The sequence below is a fragment of the Musca autumnalis genome, unplaced genomic scaffold (genome assembly GCF_047663935.1).
Source record: "Musca autumnalis isolate F117 unplaced genomic scaffold, ASM4766393v1 scaffold_1, whole genome shotgun sequence".
NCBI lineage: Eukaryota > Metazoa > Arthropoda > Insecta > Diptera > Muscidae > Musca > Musca autumnalis.
Window position 1 is genome coordinate 207,244,498 of NW_027411644.1, and position 25,852 is coordinate 207,270,349.

The 25,852-nt window shown below is 34.4% G+C and overlaps 2 protein-coding genes across 22 annotated transcripts in view; one reads left to right on the forward strand and one right to left on the reverse strand.

The window, feature by feature from the left end:
* stops (SOCS domain-containing protein stops) overlaps positions 1 to 4,239 on the reverse strand; it is a 123,795-nt gene extending 119,556 nt beyond the window's left edge. For 2 of the 7 annotated variants that reach the window (XR_012408966.1, XM_073959963.1), the window contains exon 1: positions 4,161 to 4,201. The gene's annotated coding sequence lies outside the window, so the exon portion shown is untranslated. Of the gene's footprint in view, positions 1 to 3,895 lie in introns of all 7 variants that reach the window. The other 5 variants (XR_012408967.1, XM_073959969.1, XM_073959965.1 and 2 more) reach the window with 5 other exon arrangements.
* The window catches only part of Gycbeta100B (guanylate cyclase soluble subunit beta-1-like), a 649,167-nt gene that overhangs the window by 578,492 nt on the left and 44,823 nt on the right, over positions 1 to 25,852 (forward strand). For all 15 annotated transcript variants that reach the window (XM_073959955.1, XM_073959950.1, XM_073959949.1 and 12 more), the window contains one exon: positions 17,030 to 17,623. In XM_073959955.1, coding sequence (XP_073816056.1) covers positions 17,030 to 17,477 — 448 coding nt within the window. In that variant the 3' untranslated portion in view covers positions 17,478 to 17,623. The remainder of the gene's footprint in view (positions 1 to 17,029; positions 17,624 to 25,852) is intronic.

Here is a 25,852-nt window from a genome sequence, read left to right on the forward strand (position 1 = left end):
CAGTGGGCGCCCTCACTATACTGTCTTTGCAAAGAAGCGGTTCTCGGCTATAAAGCAGGGGTGCTCAGAATTGTTGATATATTAGTAGTGGTAAGACACTCTCCCCATTGCTAAGCAATGGCAAATCAGAAATAAAGAGAGAATACGTTGGTTCGTTTTTACGCTACCGTAAGGAAGTGATCACCAATTCTATAAAGACTCCCTTCAGCTCGGTTGTAAAGGTTCGCTTCTATAAAGACTCCGTTCAGCTCGTCAATAAAGACTCCCTTCTGCTCGTCTATAAAGACTCCCTTTAGCATTTATAAAGACCACCTTCCGCTCGTATATAAAGACTACCTTCAACTCGTTGGAAAAATCCTCGATTGTATAAAAAAATTCACGATGGTTCAAAAAATATAAAAAAAAAAATTTAAAAAATATTAAAAAAACAATCGTCGTGATTTGTGAACAAAATAATATAAAATCCATGATTGTTTAAAAACTATTTTAAAGAATCCACAATTGCTGAAGAAATATTTAAAAAATTCAAAATTTCTGAAAAAAAATATTTAAAAAAATCCACGATTGCTTACAAAATATCAAGATCCAAAAAAACGTCACTTGTTGAAAAACTAATAAAAAATAAAGACTCCCTTCAGCTGTTATAAAGACTGCCTTCCGGTCGTATATAAAGACTCCCTTCAAATCGTTGAAAAAATCGACTATTTAAAAACATTCAGCTGAGCCCGGCTGGGATTCGAACCTGGGTCGTCGCCAACTAACAGACAATGTTGCTGACGTCTTAGCGTTCTAAACCACAATCCACTTAAAAAATCTTTCGATTTGAAAGACATATATACAGTCTACGATGGAAAAAAGCTATCGACTGTAATATGAATGTAACATTGAAAAAATTGATTTCTGGAATAGAAGGGGGACAAATGAGTCGTCTTTGGAAATAAAAAGCTGCAATTTGAACTTCACAAATGCAAAATTTGCAATCTTGGATGTATAAATAGGAGCTCCAAATGGCGAAAATTGTCTAGCAACAACAACACATTAATATGCCTGATGATGTTAGCCTAACCAGCTAACGAAACGATCGTCGCATAGTGGTTGATGTGTGTGTGTGTAGGACTTCGCTAGATATCAATTTTTCAATGTAATCTCCTTAGGTCATAAAAAAGCTCGATTAATTAAATTAATTAAATCTCACAAATAATGGCCTTCGCCCCTAAAAAGGCAAAAACTTTAAAATAAAAACAATCCACGATTTTTGAAAAATAGTAAAAAAAAATCCACGATTTTTGAAAAATATTGAAAAAAAAACACGATTTTTAAAAAATATTTAAAAAAAATCAACAATTTTTGAAAAATATTGAAATAAAACAATCGTAGTGATTGTTGAACTAACTATTTAAAAAGATCCACGATTGTTGAAAAATATTTTTAAAAAAGCATATTTTTCAAAAAAGGCGATTGTGACAAAAAAAAAATTAAAAAAACTCCACTATTATTGAAAAATAATATTTAAAAAACCTTCACGATTGTTAAAAAATATTTACCAAAACTCCACGATTCTTGAAAAAAATATTTAAAAAAAAAAAACAACGACTGTTGAAAAAAATATCAAAAAATCCACGATTGTTGAAAAATATTTAAAAAAAATCCACGATTTCTTAAAAAATATTTTAAAAAAACCTACGATTGTTCAAAAAAGTATAAAAAACACAATTGTTGAAAAAACACTCCTTAGGTCATATTGGCTCGATTAATTCAATTAATTAAAAACTTTCACAAATAATAACCTTCGTGCTAATAAGACAACAAACAGAAAATATTGTTGAAAAAATATTAAAAAAATATCCTCGATTAGTGAAAAAATATTTTAAAAAATTCAAGATTATTGGAAAAAGTTTATATAAAAACCACGATTGTTTAAACAATCTTTTTAAAAATACACGATACTTGAAAAACTATTTTTAAAAATCCCCGATTGTTGATAATATATTTCAAAAATACATTATTGTTGAAAACAAATAATAAAAAAATTATATTGAAAAATCAAAAAAATCTACGATTGTTAAAACGAAATTTTTAAAAATTTACGATTGTGGAAAAAATATTCTAAAAATATACGATTGTGGAAAAATTATTTTAAAAATTTACGAATTGGAAAAAAAAATATTTTAAAAATCAACGACTGTTGTATATCAAATGTATATCAAAAAATCCTCAATTGTTTAAACAATAATTAAACAAATTCAAATTGAAAAAAATATTTTAAAAAATTTTTTTAAATACTTGAAAACTTTAAATACTATTGAAAAAAATGTTAAAAAATAATAAAAAAATTCATGATTGTTAAAAATTTAAAAAAAAAAAATTACGATCGTTGAAAAATATTTTTAAAAACTCCACGGCGTTCGAAAATATATTCTTAAAACATCCACGATTTTTGAAAGATATTTTAAAGGAATTCATGATTATTTTTATTTATTGTTGTTTTACTCGATTTGTACATGTGTAGGTATTGAGAAATGGTTCTAGTAGATAGGGCACTAGGTTGACTTGATAAGAAAAAAGGCTTCAAAAATACTTAATATCTGCAAATTTGCAAATAATGTTTGTACAAATAGAAGTTATCAAAATCAACCTTTGTCTTCTAGCCATTCACATCTGATATGCCTGATGAGCTGAATTAAACCACCAGCGAAACGATCGTAGCATATTGGTTGGGTGTGCGGAACTTCGCTTGAATTCACTTTTTCAATACAAAACTCTTACGGTCCTGTTAGCTCGAGTAATTCCTGATTGTTGAGGAAATATTTAAAAAAAAAAATCAGCCATTGTAGAAAAGATACTTTTAAAAAATGCACGATTATTGAAAAAAATATTTTTAAAAAATGCATGTTTGTTGAAAAAATATTAAAAAACTAAATTTGTTGAAAAAATTTTCACGATTGTTGAAAAAATATTTAAAAAATCCACGAATGTTGAAAAAATATTTAAAAATTAAAGACATATTAAAAAATCCACTATTACTAAAAATAATATTTTAAAAATCCACCATTATTTAACATATTTAATAAATACACTATTGTGAAAAAAATAAAAAAATATGTACGAACGTTGAAAGAAAAATTTAAAAAATCCATGATTATTAAAAATATCTAAAAAATCATTAAAGTTAAAAATATATAAAAACACAATTATAAAACGATAATTTAAAAATTCACGATTTGAAAAATTCACCTTTAAAAATTATATTTAAGAAATCCACGATTGCTGAAAAAGCATTTTTAAAAGTCCAGGACTGTTGAAAAAAGTTTTAAAAATTTACGATTGTTAAAAAATATATTGAAAAACTATCCACGTGTTTTGAAAAAATATTCTTAGAACAGCTCTGTTGTACATTTTAATTGTACCATACATACAATATGAATAACATGTTTTATTTAAAAAAATCCATCCTGTAGGCCTATTCTGTAACTTTTATCGATTGAAAAGTTGTTAAAATGTCGTTTGTTATTGGCCGTTTGTAGTTAAATTTTACCTTATATGTAATACAAACTGAAAATTTTTTGCAGTTGTAGCGACACCCTGTATTTGACAATGCAATCGAACTCTCTTCGCCATAGAACACACACAATACAGCAAATATGGTAACACTGCGCATAACCATGCGCTCTTTTGATTGCCTATCAAAAAAAGGGGGTGGTGGGTAGTAAACACATTACAAAGCAATGTGTACAAATATTTTAGCACAGAGGGTGGTAAACAAAAACTAAATTCCAAGTTGTTGACACTTTTTTTATTTTTGTTTCATCTTCCTTATAAAACTTTTTCCGGTTGCTTGAATTTACGTAAAATTAATTAAATGAAGAAAATATATAATTGAAAACTACTCTTTAACCGTATTTTGGTGGACCACACTAATTATTATCGACTAATCCCATTGTAAACAAATGAATCAAAACAAATAAACAAAAATGTCGACATCAGCAATGTTCACATAAAAAACATTCGTAGCACTTGTTTTATTGAATTTCACTTGGATATTTCTATCAACAAATATTGGCACAAACAACACTTTGCTTTATTATTTCATTAGTTACGCTTAAGAATACTTATTTTAGGCTTTTTTATTAATAATTAATTTCACCGATTTTTTCACGTACCGTTTGTTTATTTCATTGAAGTAAACTGAATTGAATTCTGACAAGTGCAGTTTAATTGTTGTACATAGCTGTCATACTCAGCTGTCGTACGAGAGAGAGAAAAATATTTTGTTTTATTTTAGCACATTCTCTTAAGTATCTGACTAAAATTTATCTTATCTCACGGAGTGTGTTCAGTGTGGGCAATTTTTGAGAGCATTCGAGAATACAGTGGACATGAAAAGCGAAAGAAATCGATAAGCCGCGAAAGTTCTTTTCAAAGCAAATTGTGTATCTATAGTTCTTGGTAAAAATTTACAAAAAAAATAAACATTTGCTTATTGCAACGAATTCAATTCACACACGCACATGTGTATGAACTTATCTATAGATATAGCTCTGTTCCAGAACTAAAAAGTTTTTACAATTTTTAGCACTCTTACACATTTTGCGTTCCCGTACACAAAATTTATATGAAAATCGTTTACGACTTTTGCAACTTTTACGACTTTTACCACTTTATGAAGTATGGGAACAGGCCAATATTTGTAGATTTCTATAGAATTACAATTGATAAATATATGGAAATTTTGCCATGAGTACGGCGATTCTGTAGCTTCACCATTTTCATATGAAATTCAAATAGTTTACTTTGCAATTTGAAAATTTTCATTTTCAATTCAGGAATTCGGATTAAATTTTGAATTAATTTGAATAAATTGAAAACATAAACTGAAATTCGAATTATGTAATTTAATGTTTGGTTTTTGCATTTTGTAATTAACATCTGTTGTCTAAACTTTGTATGCCCTCAGCATTTTTTGCAGACGAGAACTGTGAACAAACATAGGTTCATGTTTTGGCATAGCCTCCTAACGGTACCTCCGAATTCTAGGTTTTCTGAGGATTTTAGCTACATTTTTCATCGACTAGCTGTAATTTAATTTTAGTCACAGAACGACTCCACCAAAAATTTTTAAAATAGGTTTGTGTTTCGATATAGCCCCCATATAACGGTACCTCCCAATGATAGGTATTTTGAGGATTTTGGCCACATTTCTGTAATTTGAAATTTAAAGTTATTCGTCGTCACAGAACTTCTTCACTAAAAATTGTGAACCATGAACTTTGGTATAGCCTGGTACCGCCCGATTGATGAAATTTTTAGATACATTTCTGACCCAATTTAGACATTTGGGGTTATCCGTGGTCAAAAAACTTCTCCACCTAAAATTGGGGACACGAAAGGAAACTAGTTATTCCATTTTAGTCCAGAATAGTTTATGGTGGAGGGAATAACAAGTTCGGACCGGCCGAACTTGACGATTATTACTTGTTCAATTTCAGTTTTTAATGAATGAACTTCTGGTTCATAGAGAACTCTAAATACCAAATTGCAGATCATGTTCGATTGAGAGGATACTATGCCTACGCCTAATTTTATATTTTTATACCCTCCACCATACTATGGAGGGTATATTAAGTTTGTCATTCCGTTTGTAACTCCTCGATATAATAATTTCAAATCCCACAAGGTACATATTCTATGGACAAAGTTGTGGTTAAATGTATTGTAGGTGCGTAGAATTCTTGATATTGAATATTGGCTATTTAGGTCCTCGTCTTGGTACAGGCCCCATACAAATTGACGTGTCGACGCCTAAACACTTTTGTAGGTATTATCCACATTTGAACAGCGATTTGGTTGTAAATTGACAGTAATTTGGCATTTATGGTTATCAATGGCTAACAACTTCTCCATCAAAAACTGTGGTCCATGTTTTGATATAGCCCCCATCGGACGGTGCCTCCTGAATTTGGGAATTTTTAGGGTTTTTGCCACATTATCCAACCGAAATATGTAGCTGAAATGTGGTATGAAGCCTTCGTTGGAGGATTAAAATATTGCCGTAGAGAAAGATGGTTGCAGGTACACGTATTGATATACCCCTCCCCCCTGTGAACAATACCTCTTGATTTTCGGTATATGAAGGTTTCATTCAATCGAAATGGCTAACATGCCGCAAAGACTGTCAAGCAATTCGGGGAAAACCCCAAAGGTCTTCTAAAGTTCTACCTTTTCTATGGGTAACGTTGTTATGACGTCAAGCTCTGTAATAGCAAGTACGAGTTTTTGAAATTTTAAATACTAGTGTTGTTTCAAAAGTGTTTAGTTTTATTATACCCACGGCATTTATGCTAACGAGGGTATATACAGTTTCATACGGGGAAAATGTGCCTCATCGAAATAACGGTTTTAGACTCCAAGTATGTTTGGACGAAATGTGTTTCAGACAATTTGGAGTTGATTTAACCATTTCCGTTCGTCCGTCTGTCTCGCTGGCTGGCTGGAGCGCACGATAACTCTCGAAAATTTCAACCGATTCGGTCCAAAATTTGGCTTTCGTAATATTTTGTCCAAACTTAGTTTAAGTTCGAAGATGGGTTATATCGGTCCACTCCTTCCGGTACCTCCCCCACAAAAGTTTGGAAATGTCCGGAAAATTTGTGCGCACGATAACTCTTAAAGGAAGTAACCGATTGGGTCCATCGTGAAATTTCTACCAGACCTAGATGAGGTTTCTATATGGACTCAATCCGTCCACTTTTTCAGGTACCTCCCACACAAAATTTCGGAAAAGTTCAGTTAAGGACCTGCTCTCGAAGCGCTTTGATTTTTGTTGTAGCAACTTGTATTCACTGTCCCCCATACGACGCTATAAGTTTCATCAGGGGCAAGTCCATACTTCCTGAGAAAATAGCCTGAAAGTTGAAAAACCCCCTATGATACCATGTGTAGTGGTTGGAGCGCAAAATAACACTCGAACAGATCTGCCGGTTCGGTCCAAAATGTGATAAATGTGTAATATTTTGTCCAGACTAAGTTCAAGTTCGAAGGTGGATTATATTGGTCCACTCGTTCCGGTACCTCCCCCACCAAAGTTCGAAAATGTTCGGAAAAATTGTGCGCACGATAACTCTAGAAGGGAGTAACCAATTTGGTCCATACTTTGCACATCGTGAAATTTCTTTCTGACTTAAATGAGGTTCCAATATGGACTCAATCGGAAAAGTCCTTTGGGTACCCCCCACACAAAATTTCGGAAAAGTTCAGTTCATGACCTGCTTTCAAATCGCCTTGGTTTTTGTTGTAACAACTTGTTACACAATCACTGCCCCCCACACGAAGGAACAAGTTTCATCAGGGACAAGTCCATAGTTCCTGAGAAAATAGCTTGAAAGTTGAAAAACACCCTATGATACCATTTGTAGTGGTTGGAGCGCAAGATAATTCTCGAACGGATATGCTATGGACCGAATGTCCAAAATTTTGCCTTCGTAATATTGTGTAACAACTTAGTTTAAGTTCGAAGATAAGCCATATCGGTTCACTCCTTCAGGTATCTCCCCCAAAAATGTTCAAAAATGTTTGGAAAAATTGTGCGCACAATAAATCTTGAAGGGAGTAACCGATTTGGTCCATACTTTGCACATCGTGAAATTTTTTTCTGACTAATGGACTCAATCGGTAAAGTCCCTCGGGTACCTCCCACACAAAATTTCGGAAATGTTTAGTTCATGACCTGCTTTAGAATCGCCTTGGTTTTTGTTGTAACAACTTGTTACATATTTACTGCCCCGCATACGAAGGAACAAGTTTCATCAGGGGCAAGTCCATAGTTCATGAGAAAATAGCCTGAAAGTTGAAAAACCCCCTATGACACCATGGACCCAATCGGTAAAGTCCTTCGGGTACCTCCCACACAAAATTTCGGAAAAGTTCAGTTCATGACCTGCTTTCGAATCGCCTTGTAACAACTTGTTACATATTCATTGCCCCCATACGAAGGAACAAGTTTCATCAGGGGCAAGTCCATAGTTCCTGAGAAAATTGCCTGAAAGTTGAAAAATCCCCTATGACACCATTTGTAGTGGTTGGAGCGCAAGATAATTCTCGAACGGATATGCCGATTCCGTCCAAAATTTGGCCTTAGTAATATTGTGTCCAAACTTAGTTTAAGTTCGAGATAAGCCATATCGGTCCACTCCTTCATGTACCTCCCCCACAAAAGTTCAAAAATGTTTGGAAAAAATTGTGCGCACGATAATTCTTGAAGGGAGTTGCCGATTTGGTTCATACTTTACACATCTTATATATCTACCAGATATAGAACAGGTTCCAATATGGACTATTATTGTTACAATCAATTACGATGGTAAAAGTTTTTCCAGGGGCAAGTCCATACTTCTTGAGAAACAGCCCGAAGGGTGTAAAATCCCCCTATGGCACCCCATGGTATATGTCGGTCCATTCCTTTAAGTTCATCCTCCGCAAAACTTTTGAACTTTAATCCTAATCAACATTTTTGTCGGTTCATATGCCCAAAACTTTGAGACCCCCTAAATACATAAGTTTTTTGGGAAAATAGTGTTTTAATTTACACAGGCTGAGGGTATATCTCTGTCGGCAAATCCGACTGATACTTTTTTACTTGTTAGATTTTAAGTTTGCCAAAGATTTAGGACAATCAGAATCCGTTAACACGTGCCACTGGGGCCTCAAGGTGGGGCCAAAAGTGAATTTTCTCGAAATTGTTCTAAACGCAACGTTTATTGTCCAACCGATGAGAAAGTTTTAACGGTTTATGGCTGTGCCTTCAAAAAAATTCTAAAACCGATTTTCCCAATTTCTTGTAGGATTACTTGTTTAGCTACAGAAATGATAAAAATTTCTCATCGATTAGACAATAAATGTGGCCTTTAAAGCAATTTCGTGAAAATTCACCTTTGGCCCCATACAAATTACTATGGAAAATTTGAGGCCGCAGTGCCACGTGTAAACATATTCCGATTGTGCTAAAACTTTGGCAATCTTAAAATCTAATAAAACTAAACACCTTAGGGGGTTGCCGCATAAAAGAATCCGACATAGATTTTTCCCTTTGATTTAAAACCAGTCTATTGTACACATCCTAGAATGGAGGAATATTATGTTTGTTTGAACCTCTGTTTACAGTTCATTTTTCAATAAAAGGCCTAACGTTTTCGCAATTTTAATGTATTACAATTCATTTTAAGGTAGCTTTTATTGTTTAACTCATATCCTGTCATTAAAATATTTATAAAATGGTAAACTTCGCAAAATTTTTTAACCCAAAGCGACCTTTGTATTGTCCAATTACAATAAATTCTTATATATGTAAAAATTATATACACCTTATGCATGGACCTTTATTTGTATTCTCTGTATCATTCACACATTTCTCATTATTTACTCGGCGAGCAAACACGCGTAAAATAACTGTTAATTTATGAGTTTATTAACCGTAGTTCTTTTAAAGAAAAAATATGCTACATCATCAGTGGTATGCTCACATAAAAGCTTGGCAAAATACATAAAGACTAAAATAAATTGTTCTGACATTAGTCTACACCTTTGCAAACATTACCAAAGATTCAAAGTGTACACGTGTAAACGCTAGATATAAAAACCAGGATTATAAGTGTGAATGTGAGTATATTAGGGGGAAACAGCCCCCCTATTCTGTAACTTTTTAACAACTTTACTCATTGTATATTTTACAACAATTGCATTTGTTTGTTTTGTAGTTGTTACAATAACAAAAGAAATTTTAACAACTTTCGAATCGATAAAAGTTACAGAATTCCTATACTGGCTTGACGTATTTTCTACCACAATGTATCTAGTAAAACTAATGCCGCGAAAGCACAATAGTGATAAAAATGGGTTAAAATGAAAAAAAGGAAATTAATTTATGTATATGATGAAAACCAAAAATGTTTTACAATCGATGAATCCGAGTTTCACACATTCAGAATTCACGAACTGTTAACATATTCTGTATAGTATGACTGAAATTCTTTAAAATGAAGTATTTTAGGATGGATCCCATAATGCCGACCATTAAAATTAATTTACGTGGAAGCTGTGTTGGCATCAATCTAGAAAAATGGTTAAAAATGGGTTGAAGCCAACAAGTTTTTTATGTTCCCTTCCGATTTCTGCCTTAACCTTATATTTTATAGACCTATGCCCAAAGAGAGATGATGATGAATGATTTTTCGATATATCCACAGCACCTTAAATTTATGCTGACATTTTGAAGCCGGAATTTCGGGGTTTTTTGAATTTTTTTAATAATCCGGACGAGCAACAAGATGATATTCCAAACTCATAATGGGATTATAGAACTCGTGATTTTACGTTGTTTGACGTATATCTCATGAGTGTACTCCTTACTTACTTAGATGGCTTTTATAATAAACAGAACGTCTTGTTCCATAAGCCGAACTAAGAATAGATTTCCAAACGCCCGATCTTTTGCTTTACTTCTCCAATTTTGGATGCCATTTTTTGTGATATCTTCTTCAACTTGGTCTTTCCATCGGAGTTTTGGCCTTCCCTTGGGGCGTATACCGTCGAGTGGCTCGTATTCAAATGCCTTTTTGGCGGGGGCATCTTTATCCATCCTGCTGACATGGCCAAGCCAACGCAATCGTTGTAGTTCGATACATTTTACTATATCGATGTCGGTCGGCTAGTATAGCTCGTGGTTCATACGACGCACAATGGTTCAGGAATCGATTTTCCTGGCCAAAAATCAAAATTTTGTTTTGTAACAGATATTTAATTTCTATATGGGATTCGATAGTAAACATATTGAAACTAAGGAAACCAAAAAATTAGGTCAAACTATTGGAAGGTGCGGGCGTGGGGTGCCCCTAAAGACGAACATTTTTCCAATTTTTGAGAAATACGTAATTTTTGAAAACTTCTGGAGAAAGAAATAGCTATTTCTTGTAAACTATAACATAAATTGCGTTCGCTGTTTTTTTTGTTAGGTAGGTAGGATTGTGGCCTTTAAAAATAAATTAAACAAATTACCGTGGCGTTTACACAACATGAGCTATTTTATTTTTCCTCAGGTACTAAATTTTATGAAATTCCAAATTTAGTGGACTAGAACTTTTGTGGAACAGCATGGAACAATGTTCTGTTTCCACAGAAATATGCCCGAAAGTCTCCTCTTTTAGCCCATATATACTTTTGTTCCCGTCCAGTTCCGTCCGTTTAACACTTTTTTAAATTTATTGAAATTACATAGGTAAAAATGTGTGTTGTTCCACACCAATTCCCATATGAATTACAGCTTTTTTACACAAATTAAAAATTTTTTGGAGTATATGAGTTTTCATATGAGTTATATAAGTTTTATGTTTATTTTTTTGGCATTTTTATAGTTTATTGGCGTTTGACCAACTTTTTATATATAAGAAGATATAAAAACACAAAAGCACTGATATTTTGATGAAAAATAGTAAAAAAAATTCAAAAGGTTTAACTTTGACATTGAATTCCTCTGCAACTACCGGACCTAATTTGACCGCTTATAATTTACCGGAAAGCTGATTGTGTTATCTGTCTAACAAAAAAAGAATTGTGAAAATATCTCTATCCGTTCAAAAGTTACAGAATTTTGACCAGGAAAAAACGATTCTGAACCACTGTGCGACGTCGGTATTCACCGTCAACGCAGTATTCACCATAAATCTTTCGAAGAATTTTTCCCTCAAACACACCAAGTTCTGCCTTATCTGCTTTCGCATTCGCTTCTCGTATGACCTTTTCCAATACAATGTTAAATAGGTCACACGATAGGCTGTCACCTTGCCTGAAACCTCGTTTTGTTTCAAAAGGTTCTGAGAGGTTATTTCCTACTTTAGCCAATGTAATCCTGTATAATCTTATAAGTTTTGCAGGGATACCAAACTCAGACATGGCTTGAAACACCTTTGATCGAATTGGGCTGTCTAAGGCCGCCTTATCCTCGACGAACAGGTGGTATGTGTCGATCTGTCTTTCGTGGGTCTTCTCCTGTATTTGGCGCAGTGTGAAGATTTGGTCAATTGTCGATTAACCAGGTCTAATACCGCATTGGTACGACCCGCATATGTTTTTGACCATGAGTTTTAAACGTTCACACGGTACACTCGACAGCATCTTGTATGCGATTGGGAGCAGACTCCTTTCTTGTGTACGGGACAAAGGAGGCTGAGATTCCAATCGTTGGGTATGCTCTCTTCCTGCCAAATTTTGGAAATTAACTGATGCATACTCCTTATCAGCATATCGCCACCGTTCTTGAACAGTTCGGCGGGCAGCTCCTGCTGCTTTATTGTTTTTTAGCCGATTAATTGCTGTCATGACTTCGGTTTGGCTGGGTGGAAGACATGCGATTGGTTTGGTGCATCGTTCTGGTTCTGGTGTATCTTCATCGCCGCCCATATTCGATACTAAGAGCTTCATGAAATGCTCCTTCCAGATCCTCAGTACGCTATCTGTATCAGTTACCAGATTCCCTTCATGATCTTTGCAGGAGAATGTGCCTGCACCATACCCTTCAGTCTGGTGTTTTACACTCTGGTAAAATTTGCGGACTTCATTCTGACTCCTGAACATCTCGAGTTTCTTACGCTCACGTTTTTCTTGCTCTTTCTTCTGTCCTCTGAAAATACGCTTCTCCTCTCTCCTCTTCTACCGATATTTTTCTTTTGCGCTTCCTGTTGCTACTGAATGCAGGGTTGCTCTCTATGCCGCGTTCTTTTCTTCAGTAGCCTTACGGCACTCCTAGATTTTTAGGTGGTGGTTTTTGGTACCCAAGCACAGATTTTGCGGCACTTTAAAGTGAGTGGGCTATTCTTTGCCACTGCGCTTCCACGTTATCGGGACAAGCAGTGCCGTCTTCCAGCATGTGAGTCAGTTGAGCGGAATAGGCTTGTGCTATCGGTTGTGTTTGCAGCTTCTCGACATCCAGCTTCCGTCCTGACACAACATACCTTCCGTCTATCACAACATGATCAATTTAGTTTCTTGTTTTCCCATCTGGAGATATTCACGTGGCCTTGTGTATGTCGAGGTGTTGGAATCCGGAACTGCTCACTACCATGTATTTTGACGCAGCAAAATCGATCAGCCTCATTCCGTTGTCGGATGTTACCTCATGAAGGCTGAACTTTCCGATCGTGGGACCAAAGATATTTTCTCTCCCAATTTTAGCATTAAAATCTCCTAGAACAATCTTAATGTCATGGCCAGTGCAGCGGTCATATGCTCTCTCTAGGCGCACGTAGAATATATCCGTGGTCTGTTCATCTTTCTCTTCGGTCGGGGCATGGGCGCAGATGAGACTGATGTTAAAAAACTTTGCTTTTATACGGATTGTTGCAGTTCTCTCATCATAAATCCAACACCTACTCATGTTTCGTTTCATGGCAGCTATAATACAGTGCGTAATCGTTTGCTATTTTTACGTCTGCCCGGTTCCATCGCACTTCCTGTAAGGCGATAATATCAGTTTTGTACTTGCCAAGTACATCCGCCAGTGCGCAAACTGCACCTGCTCTCCAAAGAGTCCTGACATTCCAGTTGCAGATTCACAGATCATGGTCCTTAACACGTTTGCGGGGTTCGTCAACTTTAGAGGGGATTGTTTTTCTTCTTTTTCTTTGTTTTTTCATAGTAAGCGGTGTTTTGACGGGGTGAGTTACTAGCCCAACGCCCAACCCAAATTTTTAACGTTCTTATGGGTGAACGCGCGGCACATGTTAGCTCACTACCTTTGACGGATGTTAAAGGCAGCTCCCCAGGTGACACCACGGGGAGGTCAGTGTCCACTTGAGATGGAAGAGGGACCAAGATAAATCCTGGGCTTTGCCATGTTAGAGCCGGTCAAGACCGTTGCTTGGTATCATTCATCCCCTACGTCACCTTACAGTATCCTAGTAATTTGTGTCTAAAGGCTAAAATTTGATGAGTGAATTTTCTTAACAAAACCTATTTTTTGCGTGTAAAATTTACAAGTGTCATTCAATTTCCTTTGAACCCCGCGTGAATTTATAATTATAATTTTACGCGACGGACCTAATGATGATTGTAATTTCAATATTACTCTTAATTTCCTACCCTTATAAGTTATCACAGTAAGCATTAAAACTTTCGCGATGGTAAACCATATTTCTTGATGAAGTTTTAGCAGTATACATTAATTATTGTATGGGATTTTAGCGAAATATTTGCAGAACTCCCAAATACTTTTTTTCAATTACACTGTGCAACATTTTTAAGGTGATCTTGTGCAAACAATTCGAACTGAGGATTTTTTGAAAATACATACCCAAACGACAAGAAACCCTAGTTTGGTTTTGTTGTGTCAGATCCACCTCGGATTTTATGGCCCCATCTAAACATGGTTAAATATTGAGTTTTTAAAGAAATTCGGGGCTATATCTTTGAAACCAATGCAAATCTTCTTGTGACCTCTGAAGCAAATTTGTAGATAAGGACAAGATTAAAATATTTGGAGAAGTAATGAACTCGAAAAAATACATTTATTGCCTCAAATTTCAAAATATATGCAAAAAATTCCACAATTTTTATACATTTTACACCGTATCTCGAAAACCGTTACTTTTTTCTGAATATTTTCTTTTGGAAATGTAATACGCAACTCTTCAGAACATGTCATTGTTGTAAAATGCCTCTATGACGTTGTTTTCAGTTAATTTTTCAACGACGATTTAATAAAAATGTCAATAATGTAGTGAAATCCGGAATGCGCGAATAAACTGTTGGTGTGAACTGTGTTTGAAATAAGTGTTGTAAATGATATGATGCAAAATACCGCTGAAACAACATGAAGTAAGCATTTTAGAGTTTCAGAATGTTCCAAAGAATTGTTGATAACTTTATTAGGAAGATTTTTGCAAAAGGTTACTTGGTTCAACTCCCAATAGTTTAGCCGATACTGACCAGAATTTCAGCAATTATGTAAAATTTTCTATATTTTATAGATTTTGATGCCCTAGATGGAGTTTTTCTTATGTGGTTTTTTGAAATGATATGATCTACTAGCTTAGTGCTACAATATTGCTAAAGTTAGCAAGACCAAATTCCTATTCGTTTCTGCGATAAAGGCCTGATAAATGCAAAAAAGTGTAGATTTAGTCCGGTTTAGATGAGGCCATAAAATCCGAACTGGATCTGACAGGACAAAACCCTACTAGGGTTTTTGTAGTCTAAATATGTACTTTCAAAAAATGCATACTAGAAGTTGTTTGCATTTTTAGTGTTGCATAGTGTTATTTTCTAAACATACCAAAAATAAATTTGAAAGAATATTTTAACAATAAGTTTGTTTCTCTTTTGTTGTTGCTATAATATGCAATTTATAAAGCCAATGTAAATAGATTCTGTACGTATTTTAAATTTATTTTTTAGAGATTTATACGGACTCTGAGGTAGTATAATTTAGATTTGCTCCCAGTTTTTTTCAATTTTTTTTTTTTAATTTTCGGCGAAAATAAAAACAAATTTTAGAAGTTATGGTGCATCTACGGATAGAGTTCAAATGCTGTTACCGATAAATGCATACATTTTCCCAATACAACAAATAAAAAATTTTAAAATATTTTTTTTATAAGAGAATAAAACCGCTATAACATTTGCATGCATCGGCCAATTTTGTGAATTGTAAAGGAAATTTGGGTTTTACCATATATTTGCTATTTACATTGATATAAGTTATCTTGATGCAACTGTAATAATGCGTGTAAGTAGTAATACTGGGTAGAATATAACTTTGCAAAAAACTACCATAAACTTACAAATGTACATACTCGTATATTCATGAAGTGAAATATAAATTCACATTCTCTTATCTTAAACTGCACTATAAAAGCATAGCATATATTCATATAAAAGACGGCATTATTTTACACAAAGAGATCACCATGAAAGAGTGCTATTCCATTTCATTTTATATTAGAAATTGAATTGGACCTAACGCATTCATCAGTGACTACCACTTTCTATGAAAAGTGTGTCGCATCAGCATAAAGAAATAAATTGCAAAGAAATAAAAGTTTCATTGATAATAAGAAATCATTCTTTTAAACCACCAACGCTTCTCAGTACAGGAGGGGGATATGGGGTAGTGATGATTGCCTGTTATTTCAACGAATTTCTTTTATGCAGCTACTACTTACTATTGGCACAGTTTTGTTGATTGACTTACTGCTTGGCTGACAGCTTTGGGAGATAGATGAATGGATGGATGGATGGTGGGTCCCATCCTGCCGTCGAGTTGAGTATATTACATTCTTACATTGAACTTATTTACTGGTGCAACGTCTTTCATTATCACATACATATGTACATTCACAGGTACATATATAGATACAAATGAATGTACTTTACAATGTGTCCGTTTGAAAGGCATCAATGTTACTGTCAAACAAATCAAGCGTATTGTGTTATTAAGCACAGTGGTTACTTGGTTCAGATATTTCACAAACGATTTTAGTAAATTTTATATCTTACATTAAATTTTTCAGCGTCTGTCTTCGAAGTAACATAGGTTGCCCGATACAGAACATTTTATGCAAAGGTCAAATATGAATAGATTTCGAACCCTTTCGAACAATTATATTGTCAATTACACTGTGCAACATTTTTTTACGTTTAACAGGTTGTTCGACGATTTTTTTTTTTGAAATGATCATCAAAGCTGTGTTTTTATACTTTAAAAGAAACACGGAAAATTGTTGATAGTCCCTTTGGTATATACACATATTTTGTAAACATAGGGTTTGTATTGAACAATTTCCATTCAATTCACTGTTACTTCCTCTCACATTGTGACGATGCTGATGACATGAAAAAACTAATCTTCTTTATTTACGCTTACAGGTGATTTTTACTTGCGAGCTATTTTCGCTATAAATTATTTCTTGAAAATGCATCAACTACATTACCTTTATTTAACATTTCCTCATATTCTCCTCTTTTATTATCTGTTGTTTTTTTGCAGATTACTTTGCGAAGAGATCAACCAGGATGAATCATTTAATTTGGAATATCGTGGACCGGTTATCATGAAAGGTAAACCGACACCAATGAATTGTTGGTTTCTTACGCGTAACAGCACAACAGCTGGCGGCAGTGTTGGAGGTGGTAGTACCAGTGGGGCAGCCGATTCACCATTGCCACCGACAACACCAACAATAGCACCCCAGGCAACAGCAATGTCATTCTCAGAATCGTCACAGCAACAACATCAACCTGCTCCTCCCACACCAGCTGTGCGCACACATGCTACAGCTGCCCGTAAAGCTTCCAATACCAGTACAACATCAGAGCCATCTTCATCGTCTTTACCCTCGGCTGTGGCATCTGTGTCTGCATTGGATGGTGTTGAACAGGCAAATACTCAAACAACAACAACAGTAGCAGCAGCACCACAAACAACGGAAACATAGAAAATGTGTAAAGATTCGTCCTGTTGCTGCTGAAACTTAATCTAAAGGATGCGTTCATACACAGAAACGAAAATGCAATTCTTTGTTTTTTGTTTCTTCTTTTTTGTTACCTGTTACCTGGTAATGTTGCTGCTCTTAACTAAAAGGTAATTTGTTTTAATTTAACTTCAACACAACTATCGTATGGGGCAAAGTTTTGTTTGTAGTTTCGTACAATGTGCCAAGAAAAAAAATTGTCATTACTTTGCATTGCATTGCATTAAACCTTTAAATAGGGTCTAACAGATTTGCACCTTAGCATCATTAGTGTGTTTTATAGACTGTGAACGATCATAAGAAGTATTCAAATTAGCAAGGCCTAAATGTAATGTAAATATAACAAAAAATAGATTAAGAGGCTTACCAACCAGAGGTGACCAGCCTCTTTAAATAATTGGAAGATATGAGTAAAAAAATTATTTTGCAAATTGAATGTAACATCGAATGTGAGCTACATCTAGATATGATCCGATTTGAACGTACATAAGTACATTCGCAAGTGTATTTATTAGAGTCGTTCACTGTCATCGTTCAAAATTGTATGAGTAACGTCATACAAACCAACGTGAGAAATTAAGTACATGCAGTTTTGTCATTCAAAACACATGAACGAAATAGTGAGCCGGATCGTTCAATTGAACGAGGTTGACACAACTCTAGTATTTATGTATACCCTATAAGTCTGTGTGACAGGGGTATTATATGTTGGTTTTAGCTCAACAGTTTTTATCACATCGAAATAGTAGTCATGTATGCTAATTTTATATAACAAAATGAATCTGGCTATGTGTGTCCATCTGTCTCTGCATCCAAAACTTGCAATTTTTATCGAATCATCACGACATTTTTGTGGATGTACTTCCTAGAGAGGTAGGTGGGAGAATATAAAGAGGTCGGAATCCGTTAAAAATATCTGTGGAGAACTTATTATTATTAGGTGAATATCTCCGCTTCTATTGAACATATTCCAAGAGAAAAACATGCTAATAAAATTATACCGCCTGAACTTTATATCCATACCAAATGTCTCGGTTTTAATTGCCAAATATCTGAGTTAATGACTAAAGCTATTCAAATTTTAATTTTTGAAATTTTAATTGTAATGATAACTATCTCTGTAAAATTAGCAAAGTAAGATGACATGAAATATTGTAACAATAGAAGAAGGATAATGCTGCCTAATAATAACATATAAAAATCACAACATGGATTATCATTAGGGTTATGACTTTTTTCTCAAAAATGATTTCCTGTAGTGAAAATGAATGAACTTTAGTCTCTTACCCTCTGTCAAATTCTTTAGATCGATTTACATGCTTTAGCGCAAATGTAGAGCGCTGATTTTTAAATGATGAATTCTTTACGATATATGGAACGGCTATACGAAAGATAAGGTATGTATGTCTTCTTGGGGCTGAGATATGGATGCCTAAATTATTACGAAACAAGTAAACAAATGCTTTAGACGGACGCAGCCGACCATGTGATACCCTACACCTCTACCCCTCGGTATTAGTTTTCAGCAAATAAAAATTCCTTTATGGAAGTAATAAACTTATTGTAAGAAATAATTTTGTGGATTCTGTCACCTTATCACATCAAGCTTAAATAAGGTCGCTGAAGGTCGTGGGTTCGATTCCCCGGCTAGGTAAATTCAAATTTTCAACGGTGACAAAATACCCCTCGATCGGACTATTATTGCGACCTACAGAGCAGCTACAAAATCGCTTAAAAATTTTGTTTTTCTTCATTTCACCCGCTAAATATTTCACGATCGTCACCAATAAAAATAGGGATCTATTCTGGTCTGAACCCGAGCTCCATACAAAATTTCGTGACGATCGGTCCATAATTGCGGCCTGGAGTTTGATTACAATTTATAATGGACAGACGGACGGACAAACGGCCGGACACACATCTCACAATCGATTTATCTGGTCGAGATGTGAAGATTAGTATACCACATTGGGGGTCTCCGACGAATATTTCGCGTTGTTACATGAATTTTTCCCAAAACAAACTTATAACACACTTTCCACATAGTGGTGTAGGGTATAACAAGTAAGAACAATTAGTTTCCTTTCGTTTATGAAGAAGACTAACTACCAAATTTCAGCAAATTTCGTCGATCTATACCGACAAAATTCCGGGGGAAAGTTTTGTACCCCCAGCGAAGACTAAATACCAAATTTTAAAAATTGAGGCAACAACCTTCAAAGTACCGAAAACCGGGAAGTACCGATCAATGGGGGCGTGGATCTATACAAAAAAAAATCAGGGGGAAAGTTTTATACCCCCAGCGAAGATAAAATACCAAATTTTAGCCATTTCGGAGGAATATTTAGGCCACAACCTTCAAAATACCGAACATCGGGAGGTACTGTTCTACGGGGGCTATATGAAGGTGTGGACCTATACCAACGAAACTCTGGGGGAAAGTTGTATACCCGCAATGAAGACTAAGTACCAAATTTCAGTCATTTCGGTGTAATAATGAAGCTAAAACCGTAACATAAATACCCTCAGCAAATGTGAAGTGAAACTTCCACCTACGGACAGATCGAATGTATTTAAGGTCTCTTCAGAACTTTGTGGCCCTTCTTGGACATTTGAACTTGCCGACATAAATGTGGATCATGAATTAAGTGCACTAAGACACAAATGTTGAACCTTTGTGGGGGAGGTACCCTTAGGGAGGACCGATATGGACCATTTTAGAAGTTAAACTAAATTTTGACAAAATATTAGGAGATCCAAAGTTTGGACCAAATTGGTTGCCCCATTCAACTGATATTGTCCTAGCATTTTATTGACATTTTTTAAATATTGGGGAGAAGTACCGGAAGTTGTGGACCAGTATTGCCCCATGAAACTAAGCTTGGATATAATATGACGATGACAAAATGTTGAACCAAATCGGTTGAACAGTTTGAGAGTTATCGTGCTCTCCGACAGCTGGCTGTTCGGGCTGTTTTCCTAAGATATATGGATTTGCCCCTGAAAGAACTTTTACCGTCGTAATGGAGGTAGCGAATGCAAATCGCTTGAACAAAAATCAAAGTGATTCGAGAGCATGTCTTAAAGTGAATTTATACAAAAATGTGTGTGGTAGGTACCTGACGGAGTGGAAAAATATAGTCCATATTCGAACATGACCTATAACTGGTAGATATATTAGGATGTGTAAAGTATAGACCAAATCTGTCACTCCCATCAAGAGTTATTGTACGCACAATTTTTCCGAATATTTTTGAACTTTTGTGGGGAGGGACCTGAAGGAGTGGACTGATATCGCTTATCTTCGAACTTAAACTAAGTTTGCACAAAATATTACGAGGGCAACATATTAGACCGAAACGGCAGATCCGTTCGAGAGTTATCTTAGGCTCCAACCACTACACACGGTGTCATAGGGTTTTTTGCACCTTTCAGGCTATTTTCTCAGGAAGTATAGACTTGCTTCTGATGAAACTTGTACCGTCGTATGGGGTGCAGTGAATATAAATTGCTACAACAAAAAATCAAAGCGATTCGAGAGTCCTAAACTGAACTTTTCCGAAATATTGTATGGGAGGTACCCGAAGGAGTAGACCGATTGAGTCCATATACATACATAGTCCGGTTTGAATTCGGTTAATAAGAAAAAATCTTAAAAAAGCAATATTTGGTTTACTTCAAATACGAAAGGATTAAAAACAAAATTATAGTTTGTAACAGGTTTTAATAAAATTCATGCTGTTTATGCGTCTTAGAAATATTTAAAAAAATATTAAAAAATATGTAATCTAAACATCACGAAGATTCAATTGAAACCAAAACTTTACAAATCTATTTAAAAAACAAAAAAAAATATTGAGCAAACTTAAAAAATGCAAGAAAAAATATTTTTTCGAATATATTTTGTGAGTTAGTTGAAAAAATAGGTAAAAAAAATAGGTAAAATTCAACCAAAAAACGCACATTTATTATTGTAATCACTTCCCGAATACTCACTAATATCTTGCGGAAGATATGAAAGTTATTCAAATAAATGTTGGGTCCCTTTAAATGGGGATAAATTTTGAAGGAAAACGGTATCAGGTAATATACATTTTGAAATACGTGTATATCGCAAAATCCTCAAAATCATTGATGCGCATGTGGTTTCCCGATACAACGAATTGTTTTCCTTTCGTTTGTATACATTTACCAAGATTTACTTTGACAGCTGCGATGTAGCATCGTCTATAGTTTAGGGTGCAAAAAACTGGACAACATTTATAATTTGCAAAAACTGCATACCGTCATTTGAATGGTTCAACCAGCAATTAAATAGCAACGTAAAAAAACTCGTTAGCTTCAACGTGTTTTGACCTATTTTTGTTCATTTACGCGGTCATAACCTCCACGCAAATTATTATTTGTTTGCTAAATTTTTGAGTTTTTTTTTCAAAAACCATTAATTTGATCCAGCAATATTCACAATCACTGGTAAACTACAGTGCCTGGCATAATTATTTTGACAAGTTTGAAAAAATGGTGTGTTTGGTTTTTTGGCGTATTAGTCTTCTACAAAAATATGAAACAATATTCTGCCTATACTTAAAATTAGTAATAAATTTTATCAATTCAAATATACGCTTGAACTTTTGTAATGGAAATAAAATTTCACTGCGTGGCATAAGTATTTTGACAAAATTATTCTATTGATTTTTAGACCTCAACCATTAAAAATGTATTATTTATATTTTTGATTATTATTAGTTACGGTAAAAATAATATATTTCACACACATCTGTACCATTGTGGATCCATTTATGGATCGATATTTCAAGGATATAGATATCCCTATCAAGAGATTTATCCATGATTTTCTCCCATTATCTCGGAATATTTTGCGGATTTCGACTTTTTATGAGAGTAAGAAAATTTTTTCTCCTAAAAATGTGATATTTGAAGGAAATATCTTTAAGTTTAAACCCGAAATACGCTTCAAACGTGCTCCACAAAATCCAACCTTACCATAGCAGCAGTGTTCTGCAAATGAGTACATAACAATTCGATCAGTTTACTGCCATGCTGTTATAAAAGATCGTTCAAAGTGCCAGAATATTCATTATAGTCCACAGCATTAACGATAAAAATTAAATATCGCAGTATTTTAAACAGTGGATCAGACTATTCTAATGCCTGGCAGCATTTTGGCATGGAAATAGCATCACAAGGACATTTATTTCACAAAGTTACCCAACTTTTTGGTGTTTTTTGACTCAAACTTACCAAAAACTGTATTTTAAGATGAATTATGTTCAAATATATTTTTATCAGTCACAATATGCTTCGCCACAATGATTGTGGAGGGTAAATGATTTTTTATTAATTTTCCCGTTTAGAGTTAAGCTTGATGATCGGAAATTATTTGCAAGTGAAAAAGGAAAGCCAAGGACTCGAACCCACATAGTCACCAAATTACGTTACCTGGTTTTACTGGTGGTAGAGCAGATCTTCGGACGTATCGACTATGTAGTGGCTTCTCTGTCCTAGAACTTTTCGTTTTTCAAATGCAAATGTTTTATACATTTACGCGGATATCTGGCCGCTGAAATGTATTTTCTTTACGACAAACGCTTTTTTGCGCTGCCTTTGAAGTTATGAGTTTTGGCTTTGAACGCTAACACGCCGTGACAACATTTTTTTGATATGTTTTCAAGGACGTGGTTTCAAATCCCAGACGGGAATTTTGCCTTTTAGGGCGAAGATAATTTTTAATGATTTTTTATTAATTTTCTCGTTTAGAGTTAAGCTTGATGATCATTTGCCACAAAAACAACATTTAATACGCCTGAAGATCGGATTAACCACCCGTGAAACGTAGCGTAATGGTTGAATGTGTGGGACTTCGGTAGACTCCTAATTTTTCAATGTATATAATAGGTCTAATAAGCTCAACTCGAAAGAGAATTAATTAAATATCACTATAAATGACCTTCGCCTTTATAAGGCAAAAATAAAAAATAATTTCAGCATGAGCCAGGCTGGGATTCGAACCTGGGTCTCCGACAACTGAGTGTCAAGGTTGCCGGCGTCTTAGCGTTCTGAGCCACCATCAGCTTGTCAAAACTTTAGTAGACAATAATTGATGATCAAAAATCTTCTGATATAGGAGAGCAATACTAATGTCGTAGGAATAAAACTTACCATAGTATTTGTGAACATTGAAAAATGGGATTACCAAGCAGGACTATAGGAAAAGTTTGGAGTTTCAATTAACTGACATAATTTCGCATATGCATTTATCTATTGAAGTGCGATATATATACCAGTTCCAAAGCTTTGCCTTCGTCTGCCACAAAAACAACATTTAATACGCCTGAAGATCGGATTAACCACCCGTGAAACGTAGCGTAATGGTTGAATGTGTGGGACTTCGGTAGACTCCTAATTTTTCAATGTATATAATAGGTCTAATAAGCTCAACTCGAAAGAGAATTAATTAAATATCACTATAAATGACCTTCGCCTTTATAAGGCAAAAATAAAAAAAAAAATAAAAAAAAGTAAATTATTTTTATTGAAAATTTAATGGACAATTTTTGTAGGTAAGCCTTATCAACCGACTAGAATAGCAAATTAAGACTTCAAATTACTTTTTTCTAATATCTTGCTCAGAAGATGAGGATTTATGGCCATAAATAAGATTAGATTTGTAATTCTGCTCTATTTAGCGTAGAGCAACGTCTGTAATATCACATTTTCTGCCTAGATCGTGCATATTTACCGTAGTTTCCCGTATTTTGATATTTATTCGTTACAAAATAAATAGATAACTGCAGCAATATCTAATCATTAGTTACACTTATCACCGAAACTGTAAGTTTAAATTTCGTCACAACTTTTGACAACAACATTCCCTATTTAAATTTAAAATCTAGTACTGTCAAGTACATTTTTACTTAAAAGTTAATAATTTAGCTAAAGCAATTAATTTTGGTACCAAAAGGTACGATTAATTACCAAAAGTAACATAATTATGACGTGTCAAAATACTTATGCCGTTTTGCTTTTGCCTCCCTATTTAAACATTCGCCTACCTAAACTGAATTTAAGCTGGAAATTCTTTGATCCATTAATTTTTATTTAGCTTAGAGGTCAAAGAATAACCCTATGCTGTTAATATCCCGTTTTATGAATTCTTACAATAATTACATACCTTTTAAGGCAAATGTAGATTTTGTCAAAATAATTATGCCGGTGACTGTACAATAGTTCGCGTATTATAATAGAGGAAACCTTGGCTTCGTGGAAACTAAATTTTTTGTCTTTCACTCATATATACTTTATATTTTTCCGTTCCAATGATTGTTCTTCGTCCAAGACAAATACACCATATGGCATAACCCAAAGGCCTTTTTTCATTAGTTTGATAAATAGAAAAAATATGATTACATTTACATCTGTAATTTAAAACAAGTAAGAAGAGTCTATAGTCGGACGGAGCCGACCATGGTATACCCTATACCACTATGCCTGGACAATCGCTCTCCACGGAACTTCTTTTCAATGATTGTGAAAATTTAATTATCAAATATCAAAGATGTAATGTATAATACTTATGACCAAAACCAAGAAGTTATCTAGCATGACAAAGACATTTTTGTAGCAGGAAAGGAAAATTTAGTTCACACAAACTAAAATGTAATGAAACCCACTTATGTAGTACTACTACTTCCGCTGTTTAAACGCTACGTTATTGAAATTTTTATCAATTTCACTCAAAAGTTTCAGTCCATTTAACCCGCTAAGTATTATCTGATCTTCACGTTGGCTTGTACGCTTCTTCTTCATCATAAACTCAAACTTTGTTTAAAATTTTGCGGGTTATTATTTTGACCTACAGAGCCGCTACAAAATTGGTTAAAATTTTGTTTTTAGTCCATTTCATCCCCTGCACATTTCACGATCATCACCAAAAACTAATCATTTCAATTCTGGCCCGAACCCAACCTCCTTAAAAAATTCGTTACAATCGGTCCATAATTGCGGCCTTAAGCTTGTTTACAATTTTTAATGGACGGACACACATCGCTAAATCGCTTTATCTCGTCGAGATATGAATTTTGGCATACCAAAAAAGGGGTCTAGGACGAATATTTCGTGGTGTTACATAAACTTTTGGAGCGACAATATGTAGCATGGGATAAAAATGTGGTTCTCTACACAGAACCCATTATATATTAGGCAGTAGGCCCGTTATCTAACAAACTCTTTATTGCAATTTACATCAGAGGAAAGGTCAGTAGTTTTTTTTTTCATATGTCGGCTACTTTGCGAAATATATATGTCTTCAAGGAATTAAA